We start from the raw sequence: 18,977 nt of genomic DNA, 5'->3' as shown, positions 1-18,977 counted from the left end.
CTGGGTGGAGGTCCATCCCGGGAGCGTAGCTAGGGATCCGCTGGAGCGGTTGGTGTGATTTACAGCCCCAGCATCTCAGTACGGTGTTGGTCAGGCTTCCTAGCACAGAAAGTAGGCTTGCTCGCCAGCGGGGAAATACACCGTGGTATTTTCAGCACTTCATAGGGCATGCAACAAATTTTTTTAAAAAAATACACTTGATGAGAGCTGTACTTAAAAAGTGGGAAATTACTAATTAGTAACCAAGTAATTCAGGGTTTGATTCACACAAATTGCACTATTACTGTAAAAAAGGATTGCAATTTCAGGCAAACAGTGGGTTTTGGTTTTTTTTAAAAAAGGCACTGAAAATATAATTGATGTTCTGTTCATTACCTGCTAGGTTTCGGGTTTCTTGTACATATTTTCATCATCTGACACATTGCAGGCATAAAACATGCCTGGAAAAAAAAAGAAAAAAAAATTAACTCTTTCCCCTTTGCATTGTCATTTGCAACTCTCAGGTTTTCCCACTAGATTATTCTAGTAAACTCTTGCATTTCATAGCACGCAACGGTGACCACTTAGAACATCATTATAATGCTATCGTTAGCATCAGAGTTCAGTTACACAGAAAGCTATGAGTGGGATGAGCTAAGTATCATTTTCTCTTTTACCTTACCAGAGTGCTAATAAAATGATTGCTGTCAATTCTTCTCATTAGTCTCAATTTAGGAGGAAAAAAAAAAAAAATTCTTCTGGTTAAGAAATCTAACTGGTAGCATAAAAAAGTATCTCCCTCCCCTACCTATATGCAGATCAATAAGCAACTATGTATCTTCTCTCTAGATATAAAGTCAGTGAAGGACTAATCTGGGTTGCTTGGTTGGGTTTTTTCTGTTCATGTAGGCATTTCAGCTGGGTACTCAGAAGTGTAGCATGAGTCAGCAGTAAATACTGAAAATACCAGTAAAACAGAAGCCATAGGCATCCCATTAAGACTTCCAGTAATATTATAGTTCTGTAATGTTGGCAAAAATACCTATTTTGTAGAGTCATCATAGCCACTGGCTTAAAAATACTCCTATAAAAGTGGAAAATGGAGTGATTGTTGAGACATCTAGTAAAGTTACAAGTAACAAGTGGGTCCTCTTAAGTCCATTCTTGTCTAGATTATTAGTATCTTTCAGATGACACACTAGGAAAATGGTACTCTGATTTGAACTCATGGCAAGAGTAATAGTTTGAAGTCATGTTATGTCTGTCTCCTCGTGTACCTGCATATTGTACTAACACAGGAAAATGCTGCAGAGATCCACATTAAAAAGTAGGAGAGGAGGAATTTTGCTTCTACTTGCTACAGTGGTCAGATATTTACAGTGCAGCGGTATTATACCAAAATACCGCCATCTGTTGCCTTTAGCCCTGTATGCCTCTGAATCTTGCCTCTCAGAAGGCAGTTGTTTGTAATAAGGAAAAACAGTTCCTTCAAATACCTGAAGTTCGTGCATTTACATGACTTTCCTTTCAGCAGCAGATAGAATAGTACATACAAATAATCCTTTTTCCCATGCAAGCCCTAAAACAAGCACGTTCGGTTTGTTTGGGGGTACATAGTGTGTTCAGACACAGCACAGGCTTTTACGCTTTTCCACTCAGAGAAGTTGAATTGAGAAAGTAATGTAAAGAGAATTCAGTCTAGCGCTGAACAGAAAATTTTGGGTAAAGCAACGTGATCAAGTACAAAGGTGGTTCATGTGGTGTTGGGTGTTGGGGGAAGCTGATCCCCACCACCATCACAATCACAAGTCCGATCCTCATATTCAGAGGCATTGCCAGTTCTACGTGTGCCAGAAATTGCAGAACATCAGGCAGAGAACTTCCTAGCTCAGACAGTTGTAACGAGTGTCTTGCATCCTTCCAGCCTCTGCTCTGCTGTCAGGAAGGGGAGACTTATCTGCAGGCAGGAGCAGCCTCAGCACCCAAATGCTGCCCTGCCGCCTGGGGTTGGACCTCCACATGGGCTGAGGGGTTTTCTTGGGTCTGTGGGTCTGGAATTCAGAAACTGCTCTTTTCTGTAAATGGCATTCAACTGCTGTTGAAGGCATATTGCTTTAGGCATACTTGGAAACAGATTTCTTCTGAAGCCACTAAACACCTTTCTCTCCCCCTTAAGGCTTAAAATGGCTCTAATTCTGATTGAGAAATGAAGTCACTATAGTTAGTGGCTTGTCTTCATCGGTATGGTTCCACCTTGCCTTTCACTTGAGCCAAGGTCTTCAGTGTAAACATGCAGCTGTTTGCAGCCTGTCAGCTGGAGAATAGGCTGGGGTTTTGAGGGTTTTTTCCCTTAATCTGAAAACAACAGAAGCAAGCACAAAGCCCTTTTTTCACTATTAGAAGACCCGACAGTGGCTCTTGCTTTTTTTGCTAAAATCTCCTAAAATTTCCCATGTCCCCATGTTACTGCCTCTGCTAAATTGATAATTGTAGATGCGTAGTAGGTGGTTGAAGGAAAGCACTTTGCAGTCCATCTAAACTCTACTTTGGTTTTGAGGGGGGAAATCAAGGGCGGGTTAGGTAATCGAAGTGCGGTGGAGTGAAAGCCAGTGGCAATGAACGCCCTTCCCCATACCTTTCCCAAGCAACTTGCTCAGATTTAAGAATTAATGGGCTGCTTGGCTGTGGTCCCAGGGTATCTAGAAATCCGGCAGCATCGCACCACACCATGTTCACCTGGTGGCTGTGTTGCTCCTCACCACCTTGTTTGTGTTTTCTTCCTCCCTTCTCCCCTGCAGGGTGTGAACGGCATGTCTGTGGATGAGAAGACTGACTCCCCCATGTATGTGTATGAGTCAACGGTGCACTGTACCAATATTCTCCTCTGCTTAAATGACCAGCGGAAGCAGGACATTCTCTGTGACGTGACGCTGATCGTGGAGGGGAAGGAGTTCCGCGCCCACCGGGCTGTGCTGGCTGCCTGCAGCGAGTACTTCTTGCAGGCGTTGGTAGGGCAGACGGAAAATGACCTGGTGGTCAGCCTGCCGGAAGAGGTACAGTATGTCACCGTGCCCCCGCCATAAACACGAGCCCCCTCCATCCTCCGCGGTGAGGAAGACCTCCGCGGTCCGCTAAGGTGGCAAAGGGCGGCGTGGCGCGGGTTTCAGTGCCTGCCCTGGCACGGCTCTGGATGTGGGTTTTGTGTTTGGGTGGGTTGCAAATTGCTGAAGGATGGACATGTTCACGCCAGCCTTCCTCACCAGCAGTAACTCCTAACAGTTACGATGGCAAAGCTTTAAGATGCTTCAGCTCACCTTTGTCACTGCCGCCGAGGGAGTTGTACCCAAATGCTTAATTACCGTAGCTTCGTTCAGGGCATTGTCAGGACCCTGATACTCTTCTGCTGTACCAGACAGGAAATTTGAAAGGGGTGATGTGGCTGCTAGGTGGCAGGTTATTGTCGAAAAATCATTTGAGCTGCCACATTGTTGGGAGTCTCATGGCTGTCCACCCCGCTCTGGCAGCTCATATCCTCGTCCTCCTCTTTCCCCTCTCCTGTACCTCATTCAGCCTTGCTTCCTCTCGCCTCCCCTCACAACGAGTTTGGGATTTAACTGCTTCGGGACATGTGTTTTCCGCCGAGAAACCATGAACACAGTCTGTCAAAAAGCAGGGGTTTTCACATGCAGCATGGCTCCCACAGCAGGAAGCCAAGGGACGTAGAAAATACATACCTCACTGGAAAGTTTACTTTATTTTACCACAAAATCTCACTGGCTGGCTTCCACCCCCACTGTAGTTTCCTCACAGCCATACAGCTGTGACAGCACAGCTACCGTAGGGCATGTCGGTGGCTTTGCTGCCTACAGAGGGGAGATGTGTGCCTGCTGGCCAGCGCTGCCGTCACCTGCCGCCTCGGCACTGCCTACCCGACATCTCTGGCTGGGATGGGTGGTACAAGAAGGGTGGCAATGTACCCAGGGCACGGGACGGCAGTCGCTCAGTGGGAAGGTACTCTGGCATACAGAGGGGTTTTCACCATCATTTGCTTAACGCCCATGAAGAAGCACAGTGTGTTTTTAAATGATGACAGATCCCGAAGTGTCACACACCGTTTTCCCCCCTCTGGTTTAGCTCTCCAGAGACTTCAGCAGCATCATGATGTTGTCACGGCACAAGTTGGAGAGCATTAGAAGAAGTAGGTCACCAGGTGTGACTTCATGAGTCTTGACACTGAATATTACTCATGAAGAAATTTCAACCCAGACATTTTGCATAGGAGTTTAGAGATATCACAGAGGATGCGCTAGGATGCGCACTATGATTCTGCAGTGTCCACTAATAATTTCCAGTGGAAGAATCGAGTCTCAGTGAGTGTCACATAGCTTTCACACCGCAAAACAAGGGTGGGTGCAGAGAGGTGACAAATATGCCTGGGGTGCACAGGTACCAAGAGGCAGGAGAGTATCGGCACTCTTCTGCAAAGCCTTGGTGAGACCTCCATGTATGATTCAGGTCCTGTTAAAGAAAAATAATTGAAATTCAATTAAGTATATACAAGAGTAACTGAGATGTTCAGAAGAAGGAGCCTGGACTAAAGCAGGAGAAGACAAGACCGTGGCAGGGTCATACTGCTAGTGTGACAGTTGCGACAGGCTACAGCTCTGTGTAGGCAGAGGAGATGAAACGGCTGAGAGGAGGAGTTTCTCTTTAAAAAGACAATGTTGACACAAGCATTGATTGGTTTCAACTGCCTTTTAGTAAAAGTAGATTGGAAATTAGCAGAATTCTAATCACAGCAGCAGTGAGGTGCTGAGCCACAGGCCAGTAGGAGAAGCAGGGTGGTGAGGGGATCAGGATGTGTCTGCACTTGGTGACCCAGTCCTTTGTTCATATGACACTGAAGATATAAAACACAAAGGTTTGTCTATGTGTTTTATATGAGATACTACGTAAAAAAAATTCCTCCAGTCCAACCGTAAATGATTTCTATTTAAGTGAATGCCCTTTGGATAAATGAAGTATTGGACTTCTACATTTTAGAATATATCTTAATGAAAGATCACAAAGTTTTAGTGACTTAGGGTTACTCTGGCTGCTGTTACAGCTCAAGTGAAGTCCATGGATTTGCAGAAGTAGTGACTCTAGTTCTTGAGCTTTTTTCCAGTATTCTGAAATTGTCAATTGACCACCACTGTTGTTTTCCCACGTGCTTCTCTTAGTTGCAGAACACCAGGGCTTTAACTTTCTCATCCTGGAAAAGAACTGTCTTAGCCTATTAAACAAGACATCTAGAGTTACCAGTGCTTACTTGTACAGATATTTTTCATGTGCAAATTAATTGCTGTTAACTGCATTGAATTTAATTTGCTCAGTGGCTACTTTATTTGAATAGATATACATGAGGTGGTCAGTTAAATAATTTCCTCACAAATGCTAGTCACTTGGGGTAGAGAGCTGCCTGATGCGCTTTGTTATTTCTCAGTTATTCCTTGGTTAAGGAGCACGTCTCAGCTTCTGGCGTTGCTCTGCTTCAGAGTGCTGAGCGCTTTGGTAAGTGCCTGTGTGTAGATATGGGAAGTGCCTCCAAAAAAGAACAGTGTCAGAGCTCCCTATAAAAGGAACTGAAACACTCCTGGTTTTTAAGAGCTGATAGAGCAGGGGAAAAAACATCTTAGTTATATTGCATTAAAAGAAGTTAGCAGGGTCTTTTGCAGTTCACAGGCTAATGGCTTTTCCCAAGGCTATTGTTTTTAGTCCATGGTCTGCAGAGCTCTGGCAGGCCATGAGTTACTTCTAAAGGTATCTGTGAAAACTGTCTTAATCTGTCATGTAGGGGGTTGTTCCTTCAGTGCAAAAATTTCAAACAAAAGTTCGAAGTTAATGTCCTGAGCCAGTACTTTTTTTCAGGCTTATGTAGACAATTTATGTTGGCATATAGATTGAAAATAATTTTTAAATATAGTCTTCACGGTTCAAAACTTCTCCAAACGTGACGATCACTCGTAAATTAGCAAAGCTATTTTTAAGTCAACCATACAAGCATTGCGTTTTAAATTCTGGCATGGTTTGAAAACTGCTAAAGTATGCAATTGTGGAGAAAGTTCATTATCATTATTATTTCTCAAAGTTTTAATGTTGGAGCTGGATAAAGCTTTATATATAAAGCTTTTACGCTCATGTAATGTTGGTGTGAGGGAGCTCAACATCAAAACAAAAGAATTTATTTTTGATTATTCAAAGCAGTAAATCTGCCTCTGAAGTCTAAATTGTAGACTTTTTTTTTACTTCATAGCATGTTGGGGTCTTTTTGTTAATCTGGCATCCAGACGTTGTTAACTGTTGTCTAGCTAAACAGTGAACTGAAGTTTTTTACATTATTTCTTGTTCATATCCAATTACAGGTGAGAGCAGTCTTTATGATACACCAGTCATTTCAGTAGGAGACATTGTGCACAGACAGAATTGGGACTAGTTGACCTTACAGGGTTTTAAACTGCTGCAGAACTTTGTGTTAGACTTTTCAGGTCAGTTCAAGCGTGACTTAATGTGCCTCAGTTCAAACCTTTCTCTATTCAGGTTAAACTAAGTCAGTATGGAGCTAATTCTGCACTGATTGAAGAGTTTCCATAAACCCTTTTGTGCTAGCCTCAGTAATTTGATTTCGTACTACACCTTTTGTTAAAGCAACGTATTTTACTGTGTAAATAAGCACTTGGAAAAACAGCCACGTAATAACAAGGGCTCAGATGTGGCTGTGGTGTGTGAACTGTCAGCCCTCAGAGCAGAGTTAGAGGAATGGAGTGTCAGCTGCCTACAGCTAATAAAAAAGGACCCTGTTAGCTCTTAATTTCTATGCTTTTCTCTTCATTTGCAGTTTTTGGTAAACAACTAGAACCTCGCCTGCTTTTCACCCAGGGTATTTTTCGGCAATTGTGCAGTTTTCCTCAGCGGGCGCTGTTAAATGCTGCCCAAAATTAATATCTTCCAAGAACTGAATTTAAAGCTGTAAAGTTAGTCATTCACTCCATACCCCTAACTGTTGTTTTGTTTTATGTAATCATGAAAACTGGTCTTCCTTCCTTTAACAAGGCACTTAATTAAGCTTTTAATTCATTATAAGAAGTTAAATGGCACTTATGAGGCTTTTTTAATGGTTTCCACTTCCCATCCAGATTACAAAAAAAAGGTGTGATAGAGAGAGAGACACGGCTGTCAGCCAGAGGTATTGTAGGTCATGCCAATATTAGCTGGCAGCAGGCCATTATCCAATTAACATTGCTTCATCGCTGCAAGTAATAGCTCTCGAGTAGATGATTGAGTCATTCATGCTGTAGTGGTACTCTACTTGAGAAGGAGCCAGTGCTTCATCGAATAGGCTTTTGATACACTATTATTACCTGCCTGGCTTTGCTAGTAGAAGTGCACAGCGAGTTTATATGGGCCAGCTGAAAGCTGGGCGCTGGACAGAGGACCATCGTCTATGCAAACACCTTATTCGCTTGGTTTTCTGAAAACTGAGGTTGTAGTTAAATGGTGAAAAGACAGAAGCAGCAACAACAAATAAAACCCCCTCAGTTGCATTAAACTCCTACAGCTTAGAAATGAGATTCCCAGCCTTGTTTGCATTTTTTTTACTTTGGGGTGTACCTTTGGAAAAAAGCTTCACCTGGTCATTGCAGCCATGAAAGCACCAAATGCATTTCTCTCTGGTGAAGTTAAACACAGGTCTTCCGAAGTAGTAGACCAAGCTTTTTCTAGCACTGGTCTGGTACTATCCTTTCTGTTATAAAACCAACTTGATTCTCAAGTAGGTTGGTTAGTTTTACCTGTAACCCTCAAGTTTCTTGAATCTGTTTTAAAGAGTGGTTATTGGTGACTTTTTTTAGTGCAGTGAACTATCTGCTGGAAAAGTTGCCTTCTAAAAGGATTAAATGGGGTTGTCTGTGGCTTACAAATCTTCCAAGGGGCAAAGGGAAGCAGCATCTCTTTTAGGAAGAGGGGGTGGGGTGTGCTTGGGAAGCTTTTTTGTTTGTTTATCCACACAGCTCTTTGCTATTAAGAGAATGGTGTTCAAAGTAGATGTCAGCACACACCACAGGCTGAATTTCTCTGCGTTCTTACTCCTTTACTGCTCCCTGACGGCTGCTGTGAAACCTGCCATTTCCCCGTGAGGTCTAGCCCTGTAAAACCTGTCATCTGCTTCTTCAGTTGATGTGGGTTAACTCCCTCACCCGGTTAAATCTTTGCAAGGAGAAAGGCAGGACAGGACCTCGATTTGGATTCAAGGCTGGCAAAAGCTGAGTATGTTGGAAAGCTAAGGCATGCGGCACCCTGGGTGGGACCGAGCCAGGCATCTAACATTAGTATGGCTCGTAGCTGACAGGGAGGAGAAATACTGGCAGCTGCTAACCATCCATGCCAACCAGCCAGCCTGAGGGAAAAATGCTGGGAATTAGCCAACAAAAGATGATTGCAATGAGGAGAATATCAAAGGCAGGATGCAGGAGGTCGACTAATACATACCCTGCTGGCTAAAGGCAATTGATTACTATTCCTTTTTATCTCTCTAGAAATAAGTGATATTCTCTTACTTTGTTTCTTTCCTTTCTGTGTATACGTATGAATATAATATCTTTAAGGAATGCAGGAACTGAGCTGGCAGTGCTCTGCACAGGAGTGTGGAATGGAAGAGATGATAAATGTGGGAAAGAAGAGCAAGAGGGCAAGAAGAAAATGTCGGCTTGGAAGTTTCTTTCCCAGCTGGAGGGATGTTATTACGCAGTAGGGAACAACAAAAGACCCTTTTTCTTTGGCACCCCAGAGATGTATTAGGAGTAGCTAAAGTTAGTTCTTAGAGAATGGGAAGCATTAATGTGGTTTTCTCTTTACATGACTGTATTGGCCGTTGATGTTCCTCACAGATTGCAGCACTGGCCAGAATTATTTCTGCTTTGGCTCAGGAGGCGGCAGTGACCTGAAAGCCTTACTGAAAGCCACCACCCCTTTCATCCACAGACCTTTTTGTAGTGGCAAGAGGTTGTATACATCAGGCTTCTAATAAAGTCAGGCTTCAAACTCATTTACGCTTCAACCTTACCTCAGCAATGACACTTCAGTGAGTCCGTGTGGATGGAAGTTGGGTCTCTGGTTTCCTAAATTCTTTCTAGGGAATGTGTTATTTTTCGTGCTGATTCACAGTGCTGACACTGACCACACCAAAGGATGACTGGAGGCTGCAGATCTGTAGTGAGAGTAAAACTGAGCATTTGCGTACTTTTTCAGGTCTTACATGACGTGATACTAATTCAGGAGAAACCATGAAACAGAAATGGATATCGTTTTATATGCATTGCTTATGTAGCACAGTACAAGGTACAAATGATGTATTTTGTTTCTAGCAGGTGAGTGATAAAACAGAAATGAGACCATCAAGATGTGATATGAAATTCCATCTATGTCTTGCTGCAAAGGCTTCCAGCACTGCCTGATTTTTCATGCCTCAAGTATGATGAAGAAACTAGCTGCATACTTTTCATTCCGTGTGGTGTAACTTCCATTATTTTCTGATGAGGGCTGTCTTGCCATTGATAATACTTCCCTCATCTCTTCCAGTGGAGAAAAGCGAAATACACCTCTGTTGTGTTGTGGGGGGAGCTAGGCTTAAAAAAGGAAAACAAAAGCCATGCATACATGCATGTTAATGAGAGAAAATCTTGCAATAAATCCTTTCCCTCCCTTTGGCGGTACCTGTACTATTTATTTATTTATTTGAGTAAGCATATAAAAATGTACTGTCAAAGGGGATATGGAGATGAATGCACAGAATGAAATTCACCACCACGATAAGTGGACTCAATTTTGTTGCCTTTGTTAGACTCGTGCCTGCCGCTAGTGCTAAATCAGGCTGATTGACTGTGATTGCACTCGCTATTGAAAAGGCAGTTTGTAGTGTGGAAACTTTCTTGCTCAAACATGACAAACATAATCTAAAATTTAAAAGATGTCCCAAAGACTGAGTCCTAGAGGTAGACTATGCTAAGGGCATGAGCAGAAGCAATAAGGGATGTGTAACAGGAGGTGTATTTGGGGGGTGGAAGGGGAGTTGCATATATATGTGGGCATGAATGAAAATGAGGTGGCTGAGCCATGTCTGTGCCTGAACACTGAGCAGTCTGGCCCTGCAGGCTGAAAGATCTCCTCCTCCACCTTTGATTCTCTTACCTTTACTTTTTCTCCCTCTAAAAAAGCTTTGAATTTCTTTAATGCTGGCAAACTAAGAATCTGCTCTTTTAAGAGTCCAGTAATACAGGCTGAGCATTTGCCATTTGAACAAACAGACAAAGCCCAGATAAGACACCCCTCAGCTTCACCATGTCAGAGACCACAACCTGTAAGGTACTTTCTGGTCCCAGTACCAAGCTTTGTTTTGTTAGTGTTCCCAAGACCCAAAGAAGATAAGGTTTTATCTCTGTACAGCACTTTCTGACAAGGATTCCCCGGTGAATAATGTCAAACCGACTGTTTTTCTCAGCTACCAGTGAAATTGAGCATGTTATGGGATGGAATATGGCATGTATTCAAATGATGCATTGCAGCAGTCAACAAACATTAAGGCTAGGAAGTATGGTTCAGTTTGGAAGTGAAATACGGGTTTTAGGTGAGCAGAAGGCAAATGAATCATACTAGGATTTGGGAATGAGATGCTCTGTGAATTTTACGGGCAGGCTGTTGAGATTTTTAGAGGAAGAAGTAGACACACTTTCTGTTACATGTTCAATGCAAGCTCTGAAGAGAGAAATGGCTGGTTTATTCCAGGACTTCTGTGCAGTGCTGAATTTTCATCTGTCCCACTTTTATGGGAGACTGCCAGCAACTACACCTCCAAATCCCAGTGCAGTCTAACACTACTAAAAGCTGTGTCCTTGGGCACTTTATTTACTTTAATAAAATAAATAAGTAGGAGCAGCGGTACTTGGTCAAACTGCAGATCAATCTAGCCCAGGCTTAGTTTGTTTTAAAAATGAGACTTAATTTCACTGAAAGAGCTTGAGAGGAGGCTTGCATGGTTGTTTAAAGACTTAAATGAAAAGAAAGTATCAGGCATATCTCTAGGAAGCGTGTTTTAATTTACTGGGGAAAGATATCAGGAGAGCCAAAGGCAGTTGTTTTGAAGCCAGATTAAAATCAACTGAAAAATTTGGCATGTGTTTTTAGCAACAAACTGCTCAGTGATGTGTATGACTGCACATTGTTTCATAACTGTAAGACAAATGGCCTTGAAGAGGGGTGAGCTTTAGACACCCCTTGAAGAAGATTGGTGCTCAGTACAGATGTAGTTGAGTGGAACTTAAGATAACTAAGATAACATAGATCAGATCTGCTAATAAACCTTTCTGCTCTTCACTTTGCTTAACCTGACCTTCTAAGAGCGGATGGCATCAAAGTGTGCGGCTAATTGTAACTGTTTCCAGTGCACAGAAGTAGTTGAAATCTTTTCTTTTTTGTGTGTTTTGTATTTTGGGATGTTGGGGGGTTTTTTTTGCTTAAAGCTTGCACGAAGCATCTTTTGGGTCACTTAAGAGTCCGTGGTGGAGGCTTTAGAAGACTATGGAGAAGAAAAGGTTAATTTGTAATTGAAATGGCACCAGGAATTTCTTGCTGTGAGGCAGGGCCTGCTGCTAGCTGGGGGTCTGCAGTTAAAATAGCCATAGCTGGGCTGAGAACGGCAGAGAATCACGGTACTAGCGCTTTCAGTAAAACCAATATATAAACTAAGTGTCACCAACAGCTGGAATTGAGAGGTATCGGCTCTGAAGTTAAATAATGATAACATAAAACCTTCAGCAGTAGATTTTTGAGGTCTCTTATGAACAAATAAAATACTATCATCACCTCTCTGCAAATGCTGCGGTGGAAGCTGATGTATCAGGTGGGAATTACAGCACAGGTCTGTGCATCAGGTCATTGATAATTAAATCACCTTGTGTGAACCACTCAGCTGTGTTTACCTCTCTCTAAATGCTCTGGTTCACATTACCTCACACGGAGGAGAACAGACTGACCCACAGCTGGCACAGCTACTGGTCCCAGAGCAGCTCATATATCTGAACCCAGAGCTTCCAGCTTATCACTCCTCAGCCAGAGTTTCAGTCTCATGTTCTTCCCTCTGTATCTTTTAAGCATGCAGGAGGCATTGAGGGGATTTTCAGACTAGTTGCAGCATTTCTCAAGATGATTGGGGTAAGATGGAGCCGCTCACTGCCTTGTCTGGCCAATTGGTCCTGGGTGACTGATGGGCTCTACTCTGTGTCCTCTACCTGTTCTTCCTGCATCATACCTGAGGTCCTGTGCATTGCCATAGATAACAGCTGCTGAGACTACCACATCCAAGAGGAAAGTAGACTTGGAGGCATGGAGCAGATCAGAAAGAATCTGTGAATTGTTACAGACTTCCAGACCCTCACCAGGAGAATGGGGCACTTTGAGGATGCTTAATTAGGAATTTTTGCTTAAGTGGCAGAGCTGTTGCAGACCCAGGTTCAAAAAGAAATGCTTAATTTAAAAAAAAATAATCTTGATACTTAGAGCAAGATGTACAAACTTTTTCCTATATTGTAGCTTTTGGGCATCCCATTTATCCCAAACAATAGGTGAGTAGGTACCTCGCAAGACTTGATCTCTTCCACAGAGAGCTAATCAGTCTTGGCAGATGGGAGCTGCGGATTTCAGGAACTCAAAAACTGGGCATCTTTGTTTTGGTGTTGAAGCAACCATATTTAGTTGAGTATATATTGCACCTGGTTCACATCATTCCCTGCAGCAGCTGCTCATCATTTCAGAACAACACTTTAGAGAAATGGAAGTGTACAGACTTACTGTAAGGACTGCAGGGAGATTTGGCAGGTGTGACCCAGGATGGATTCAGCGGCAGCATTGTATTCTCAGTGCTTTCTTCTGCGTCCGTGGTGTCAGATGTACTTCCCAAAGCCAGAGCTGAGGTGGGTTTATGTGGGTAGCAAAATAGAAAGAAAACCATCCAAATAAATTAATTGACCCAGAAAGGGATCTCAGTGGTGCTAATAGTTTAAACAGGTGTGGGCATCCAGTGTATTGTGCATCAGATTCTAGTAATAAGGTAATACTCTACTTGAAATTTGCTTGCTTTGAATTTTCATAGGACCAAATTCCCTAGTCTGTGCATATACCTCTTACTCTATGTTCCTAGAATGGGTGGGGATGCAGTCTGCGGTAGTGTTTCAAGGTAAAAAGAGCAGAATTAAAGAAAAAAAAAGTCCATGCAAACTTTACCAGTACAGTTCTCAGTTTCAGGAAAAAATGCTTTTGATGAAGTGGTCTGGGATTTTTGTCAGAGTGACAGCTAGGAGGCTGAGACTACATTTTTGGCTGTGTAAAGCTTTTGCTTGTGGGAAATGTGTTGGGTTTTTGCTTACCTTTGAAATTCAGACCTGTGGTCTTCTGTTTCAAGGGCCCGCAGCTGGTAAGAAACAACTCTGAAACAACTCTGAAAGCAAAATATCTTTCCATCTCTGACCATGCAGCAGTAGTACAACATGCCTGACCACCTCTCTCCCAGATACACAGGCAGCCTTCAGAGAAAATTTCCCTGTCAAGAGATTCTTGGTCAAGTAAAAACAGAATAAGCTCAAGTTATTTCCTGTTTCTTTCAAAGGACAGGGTTGGAGCCAGTAACCTTTCAAGACAGGAAAAAGCTGGGGAAAGACAAATCCTGACAACTTCCCTTCTGCTTTCCACAGAGGACTAGTGCTCATTTCTGCTTCCGGAATGGGAAGCTGGACTTGCGGTGGATGGGTCTCCAGCCATTCTATCTGCCTTTCGAATCGAACTATTTTTTAACCTTATTTTTATCTGACTGCAGATTTGCATGCTCCCCCATGGATGATTTTCTGCATATGGCGTTTTTGTCTGGACATAAAGCCAAATCAAGCAGTTTCTGCCTGTTCCTGAACTTGTTAGTTTTCAGGAGACTGGACACATCAAACCAAGGCTATGTTTTAAATGTCCGAACTAATTTGTCAAATGGAAGGCACAAAAAATAGAGTTGCCTGTCTTTTTAAGAGTTATCTATCCTTGTCATTTTTGCCCTGTTTATATAAGCAGTATGTAAGAGGACAAATAATATCTATACCATTGTCAAAGGAAGTGAAGAATGAAGAGGTGTCCGTGACATATATAGGCATTCAGGCATTCTACAAAGAAACTTGTTCACATTTACAAAGTCGCCATGGCATTCAGAAAGCAGAAAGAGTTGCCTTCAGTAGTAGCAGAAACCTTTAAATCAATAACTCCTTTTCTTCTTTTCCTGTCTTCAGTGTATCTTGCAGCTGGACTGAGAAGAACACCCCATAAGTGCTACCCGGAGCTTGATTTAGTTTTGCTTTCTTTTCAAAGATGAGCCCAATTCTTCTCTTACAGGATTTATTTCACTATTACACATGAACTTCCCAATTGGGAACGTCAGTTGAGAGGGCATAGGCAGGTAAATTGTTAAAGACAAACATTTGATCATGTTCTGGCCTCTGTCTTCAGCTGGAGGTGCACAGCTGAGGTGACCCTAATGGGACCTGCTGTCAAGATTGCTGTGCTGGACCTCCTCCAAGCAGCTCTGTAGAGCACATGAGCACTGCACACCGTAAGCTGCTCCTCACAGTGAGCTTGGAGGGTTTCAAGTCAATCCCAGCCTCGGGAGCCCAGACTGTTTGCATCATCTGCTCTTGTACTCTCAGCTCAGTTCTCAGATACAGTTTTAATCTGAATTATTTGGTGAGGTTACAGTCCGGTTCTGAAACTGGTTTTCTGAAGAGAAATTGCATAGCTAAAGGGGCGTGAGAATTCATGGTCATTTCTTGTCACTGTGCTTTCTACCTCTTGGTTGAATGGTAAGGTGATAGTGTAGACCTCTCTAAATACTCTCTTTCAGGAACGGATGTTTTACTCTTAACTAGGCTTTTCTTTTCCCAAACTGCTCTGCAGGTAGAAGAAAAGAGAGGGTCAGGCGTCATGTGTTCTTGAGAGACTTCAAAGGTGTCTTTGCTATTGTAAAGAGTGGAAGAAATCAACATCATTATAACTACTTGACCAAATCATTTCCCTCCTTATACTAAAATTTCTTAAAGCCAAGGTTTTCATGAGGCCTTTTTGTAACTAATTGTCTCTGCTATCTTTTTATTTATTTATTTATTTAAGGGAAGGGAAAAAGTCATTCCATTTGCAGTTTGCAACCCTTGTCCATCTGTCACATGGGTGTATATTTACAGGAATTGATGAATGCCTGTTTCTAATTTCTCCCCTTAAAACAAAGGTTACACCATCGTTGTCTCTGGAAAGCTTTTGGACCAGCTTGCTTTTGTGTGCGTGCACCATTTTTTGGTACCACACCAAGCACTCTAGTAGTGACCGAAGGAACAGAAGGAGATTTTGAGGCTTGGAGATAAACCCTGTTCATGTGGCTAAAACTCTAAAACCGCAACAGTGATCTGCTGGAGAGCAGATGGAGATCTGGGCTCTATCGTGCACTCCTCATGCCCACCTCTGTGGGGTAAAACAGCTTCTGCCCTGCCGCCTCTGAACATGGGGTCCTCCAGCACCAAATGTGAGAAGGACTTGAACTCTACTTGATCTTCAGGAAGGCAGCCACCCATGGGAAGGCTGCTGTTTCCTCAACCTCTTGTATTGGGTCTGGCTGAGATGGAGTTAAGTCTCCCCAGCTGCATATAGTACTGGCACTTAAATGCTCTTGCTCAATCCAGTCAGCTGCATATCATTCTGTTCTGGGGAAGGTGAGAGCAGTTCTGGAAATTACGCAGCTTCAAAAGGTATCAACTTTACTCCTTTTACACACACACACACACACCCCCCCCGAGCTTGTCCTCACCTACAGTCCTTGCCTACAGATGGTGGAAGCAAGGACAGGTAGCCTGGGAGGAATGCAGAGAAATTGTCTGAGGAGTCAGGGATCAAGTTAGAAAAGCTAAAGCCCTGATAGAATTAAATTTGGCCAGGGACATCAAGGGCAACAAGAAAATCTTCTGTAGGTATGTTGGTGATAAAAGGAAGACTAGGGAAAACATGGGCCCTCTCTGGAAGGAAATGGGAGACATCGTTACTCAGGACATGGAGAAGGCTGAGGTACTCAGTGACTTCTTTTCCTCAGTCTTCACCAGCGAGTGCTCCAGCCACATCATCCAAGTCACAGAAGGCAAAGGCAGGGACTGGGAGGATGAAGAAGCACCCACTGTAGGAGAAGATCAGGTTCGAGACCGTCTAAGGAACCTAAAGGTGCACAAGTCCATGGGACCTGATGAGATGCATCCGCGAGTCCTGAGGGAACTGGCGGATGAAATGGCTAAGCCACCATTCATCATATTTGAGAAGTCATGGCAGTCTGTTGAAGTTCCCACTGACCGGAAAAGGGGGAACATAACCCCCATTTTTAAAAAGGGAAAAAAGGAAGACCCAGGGAACTACAGGCCAGTCAGTCTCACCTCTGTTCCCAGCAAGATCATGTAGGAGATCCTCCTGGAAACTATGCCAAGGCATATGGAAAATAAGGAGGTGATTGGTGACAGCCAACATGGCTTCACTAACGACGAGTCAGGCCTGACAAATTTGGTGGCTTTCTACGATGGGGTTACCGTGTTGGTGGATAAGGGAAGAGCAATGGACATCATCTACCTGCAAAGCATTGACACTGTCCCACATGACATCCTTGTCTCTAAATTGGCGAGATATGGATTTGATGGATGGACCACTAGGTGGATAAGGAGTTTGCTGGATGGTCGCACTCAAAGAGTTGCGGTCAATGGCTCAACATCCAAGTGGAAGGCAGTGATGAGTGGCGTTCCTCAGGGGTCCGTATCAGCACTAGCACTGTTTAACATCTTTGTCAGCGACATGGATAGTGGGATTGAGTGCACTCTCAACAAGTTTGCCAACGACACCAAGCTGTGTGGTGCGGTCGACACGCTGGAGGGAAAGGATGCCATCCAGAGGGACCTTGACAGGCTTGAGAGGTGGGCCCATGTGAACCTCATGAAGTTCAACAAGGTCAAGTGCAAAGTCCAGTACCTGGGTCGGAGCAATCCCAAGCACAAAGACAGGCTATGCGATGGGTGGATTGAGAGCAGCCCTGCAGAGAAGGACTTGGGGGTGTTGGGGTTGACGAGAAGCTCAACATGACCCAGCAGTGTACGTTTGCAGCCCAGAAAGCCAACCATATCCTGGGCTGCACCAAAAGAAGCATGACCAGCAGGTCAAGGGAGGTGATTCTCCCCCTCTACTCCACTGTCATGTGACCCCACCTGGGGTACTGCATTCAGCTCTGGGGCCCCCAACATAAGAAGGACATGGACCTGTTGGAGCAAGTTCAGAGGAGGTCCACAAAGATGATCAGAGGGCTGGAGCACCTCTCCTATGAAGACAGGCTGAGACAGTTGGGGTTGTTCAGCCTGGAGAAGAGAAGGCTCCAGGGAGACCTTATAGCAGCCTGCCAGTACCTCAAGGGGGCCTACAGGAAAGATGGGGAGGGACTTTTTACAAGGGCATGTAGTGATAGGACAAGGTGGTAATAGCTTTAAACTGAAAGAGGGTAGATTTAGATTAGATGTAAGGAAGAAGTTCTTCACTGTGAGGTTGCCCAGAGAAGTTGTGGATGCCCCCTCCCTGGAAGTGTTCGAGACCAGTTTGGATGGGGCTTTGAGCAACCTGGTCTAGTGGAAGGTGTCCCTGCCCATGGCAGGGGGGTTGGAACTAGATGAGTTTTATGGTCCTGTCCCATCCAACCCAAACCATTCTGTGATTCGTACAGTAGTAACCATACAAGGGGGAAACATCACTTTTTTAAAAAACGGAAAGTGATGAGAAATGCCATGGCTGCCCATCAAGTGAATGTATTTGTTGTTTGGTGTTTATATGGCCGATGAGCGCTCTGCACTTCACCAGTGCTGTGTTTTGCCAAGGTTTTTTAAAGGTCCTTGAGAAGCCTTTACGGCAAGTGAAGTAACCTTGGCAAGATCCTGCGTTACACTGTGCCCTGCCCAGCATTCCTGTAGTTCTTGCCATTTCCTGCCCCTTACGACATGGCTGTGGCTTTGGACAGCAGGCGCGTTTTGTATTTCCCAAATGACTGATGTTTTAAATGTCTTTATCTGTGAGGGTTTTTACTGCGTGCTGTGGATTTGCACAAGGGCGAGGGGATTTTTATTTTGTGTAATTACATGCTGGTTTGTGGCTCTGTTTTATTTCCTCTTTCATCCACCTCCTCCTCTCTGTTCTACCTGAAAGATTAAATTAAATCTAACATAGTGATAGGTTTAGACGGAGGCGACATTTGGCTATGCCGGCTCCCCGTTGACTTTAAACTGCTGGCTGCAATACTGCAAACAAATTCAGACCCTGGCTTGGCCAGCAGTTCCTCCCAGCTATCTGCATGTTCTCTCTCCAGGCTTTATTTTACCTACACTATTGGAGACTGCGGAGTCACAGCCTATGTCTCATTGTTATGCATGGCTGGGAAATATTCCTGTACTTATTTGCATTCATTAGCTGTTGGTAGTTCCTCTGTTGAGGTCTCTAGCCTTGTTTTTACAGTGCTTTTGGCAGTGTTTCTGCACTTGGTGTGTGAATTTTTATGATCTGTTGCATGTTATTCATGCAATTTCCTGCCCTGTAATGGTATCAGTTTTCCAGACACAGAGGAATACAAACGAAAACCCAGGAGCCTGCATTAGCATAAAATGTCCCAGTTCTGTCAGTTTGATTAATTTGTCTCTTTGTCTCCACTCTATATGATAAGTGCTATTAATGGTTGCAACACTTCATATGTCAAAGTCTTTCTTCCTAATGACTTGAAAATGTGGTTTATTTCCCCCTTTTTTGTATTATTTTTCTCATTTAGCATTCCACTCAAGTATAGATTTATGCCATGCTCTTTCATTATCTTACTGGTTGCAGCACTG

General features: G+C 43.6%; 1 protein-coding gene across 1 annotated transcript in view; it reads left to right on the top strand.

Moving 5' to 3' along the window:
* BACH2 (BTB domain and CNC homolog 2) overlaps positions 1-18,977 on the top strand; it is a 192,180-nt gene that overhangs the window by 137,948 nt on the left and 35,255 nt on the right. Inside the window, exon 5 of the mRNA XM_049818335.1 lies at positions 2,778-3,032. Within this exon, the coding sequence (XP_049674292.1) occupies positions 2,790-3,032 (243 nt within the window). The 5' untranslated portion in view covers positions 2,778-2,789. The remainder of the gene's footprint in view (positions 1-2,777; positions 3,033-18,977) is intronic.

The sequence above is a fragment of the Accipiter gentilis genome, chromosome 15, assembly GCF_929443795.1.
Source record: "Accipiter gentilis chromosome 15, bAccGen1.1, whole genome shotgun sequence".
NCBI lineage: Eukaryota > Metazoa > Chordata > Aves > Accipitriformes > Accipitridae > Astur > Astur gentilis.
The sequence above is the reverse complement of the archived record's forward strand: the minus strand, read 5'-3'. Positions and strand labels throughout refer to the sequence as shown.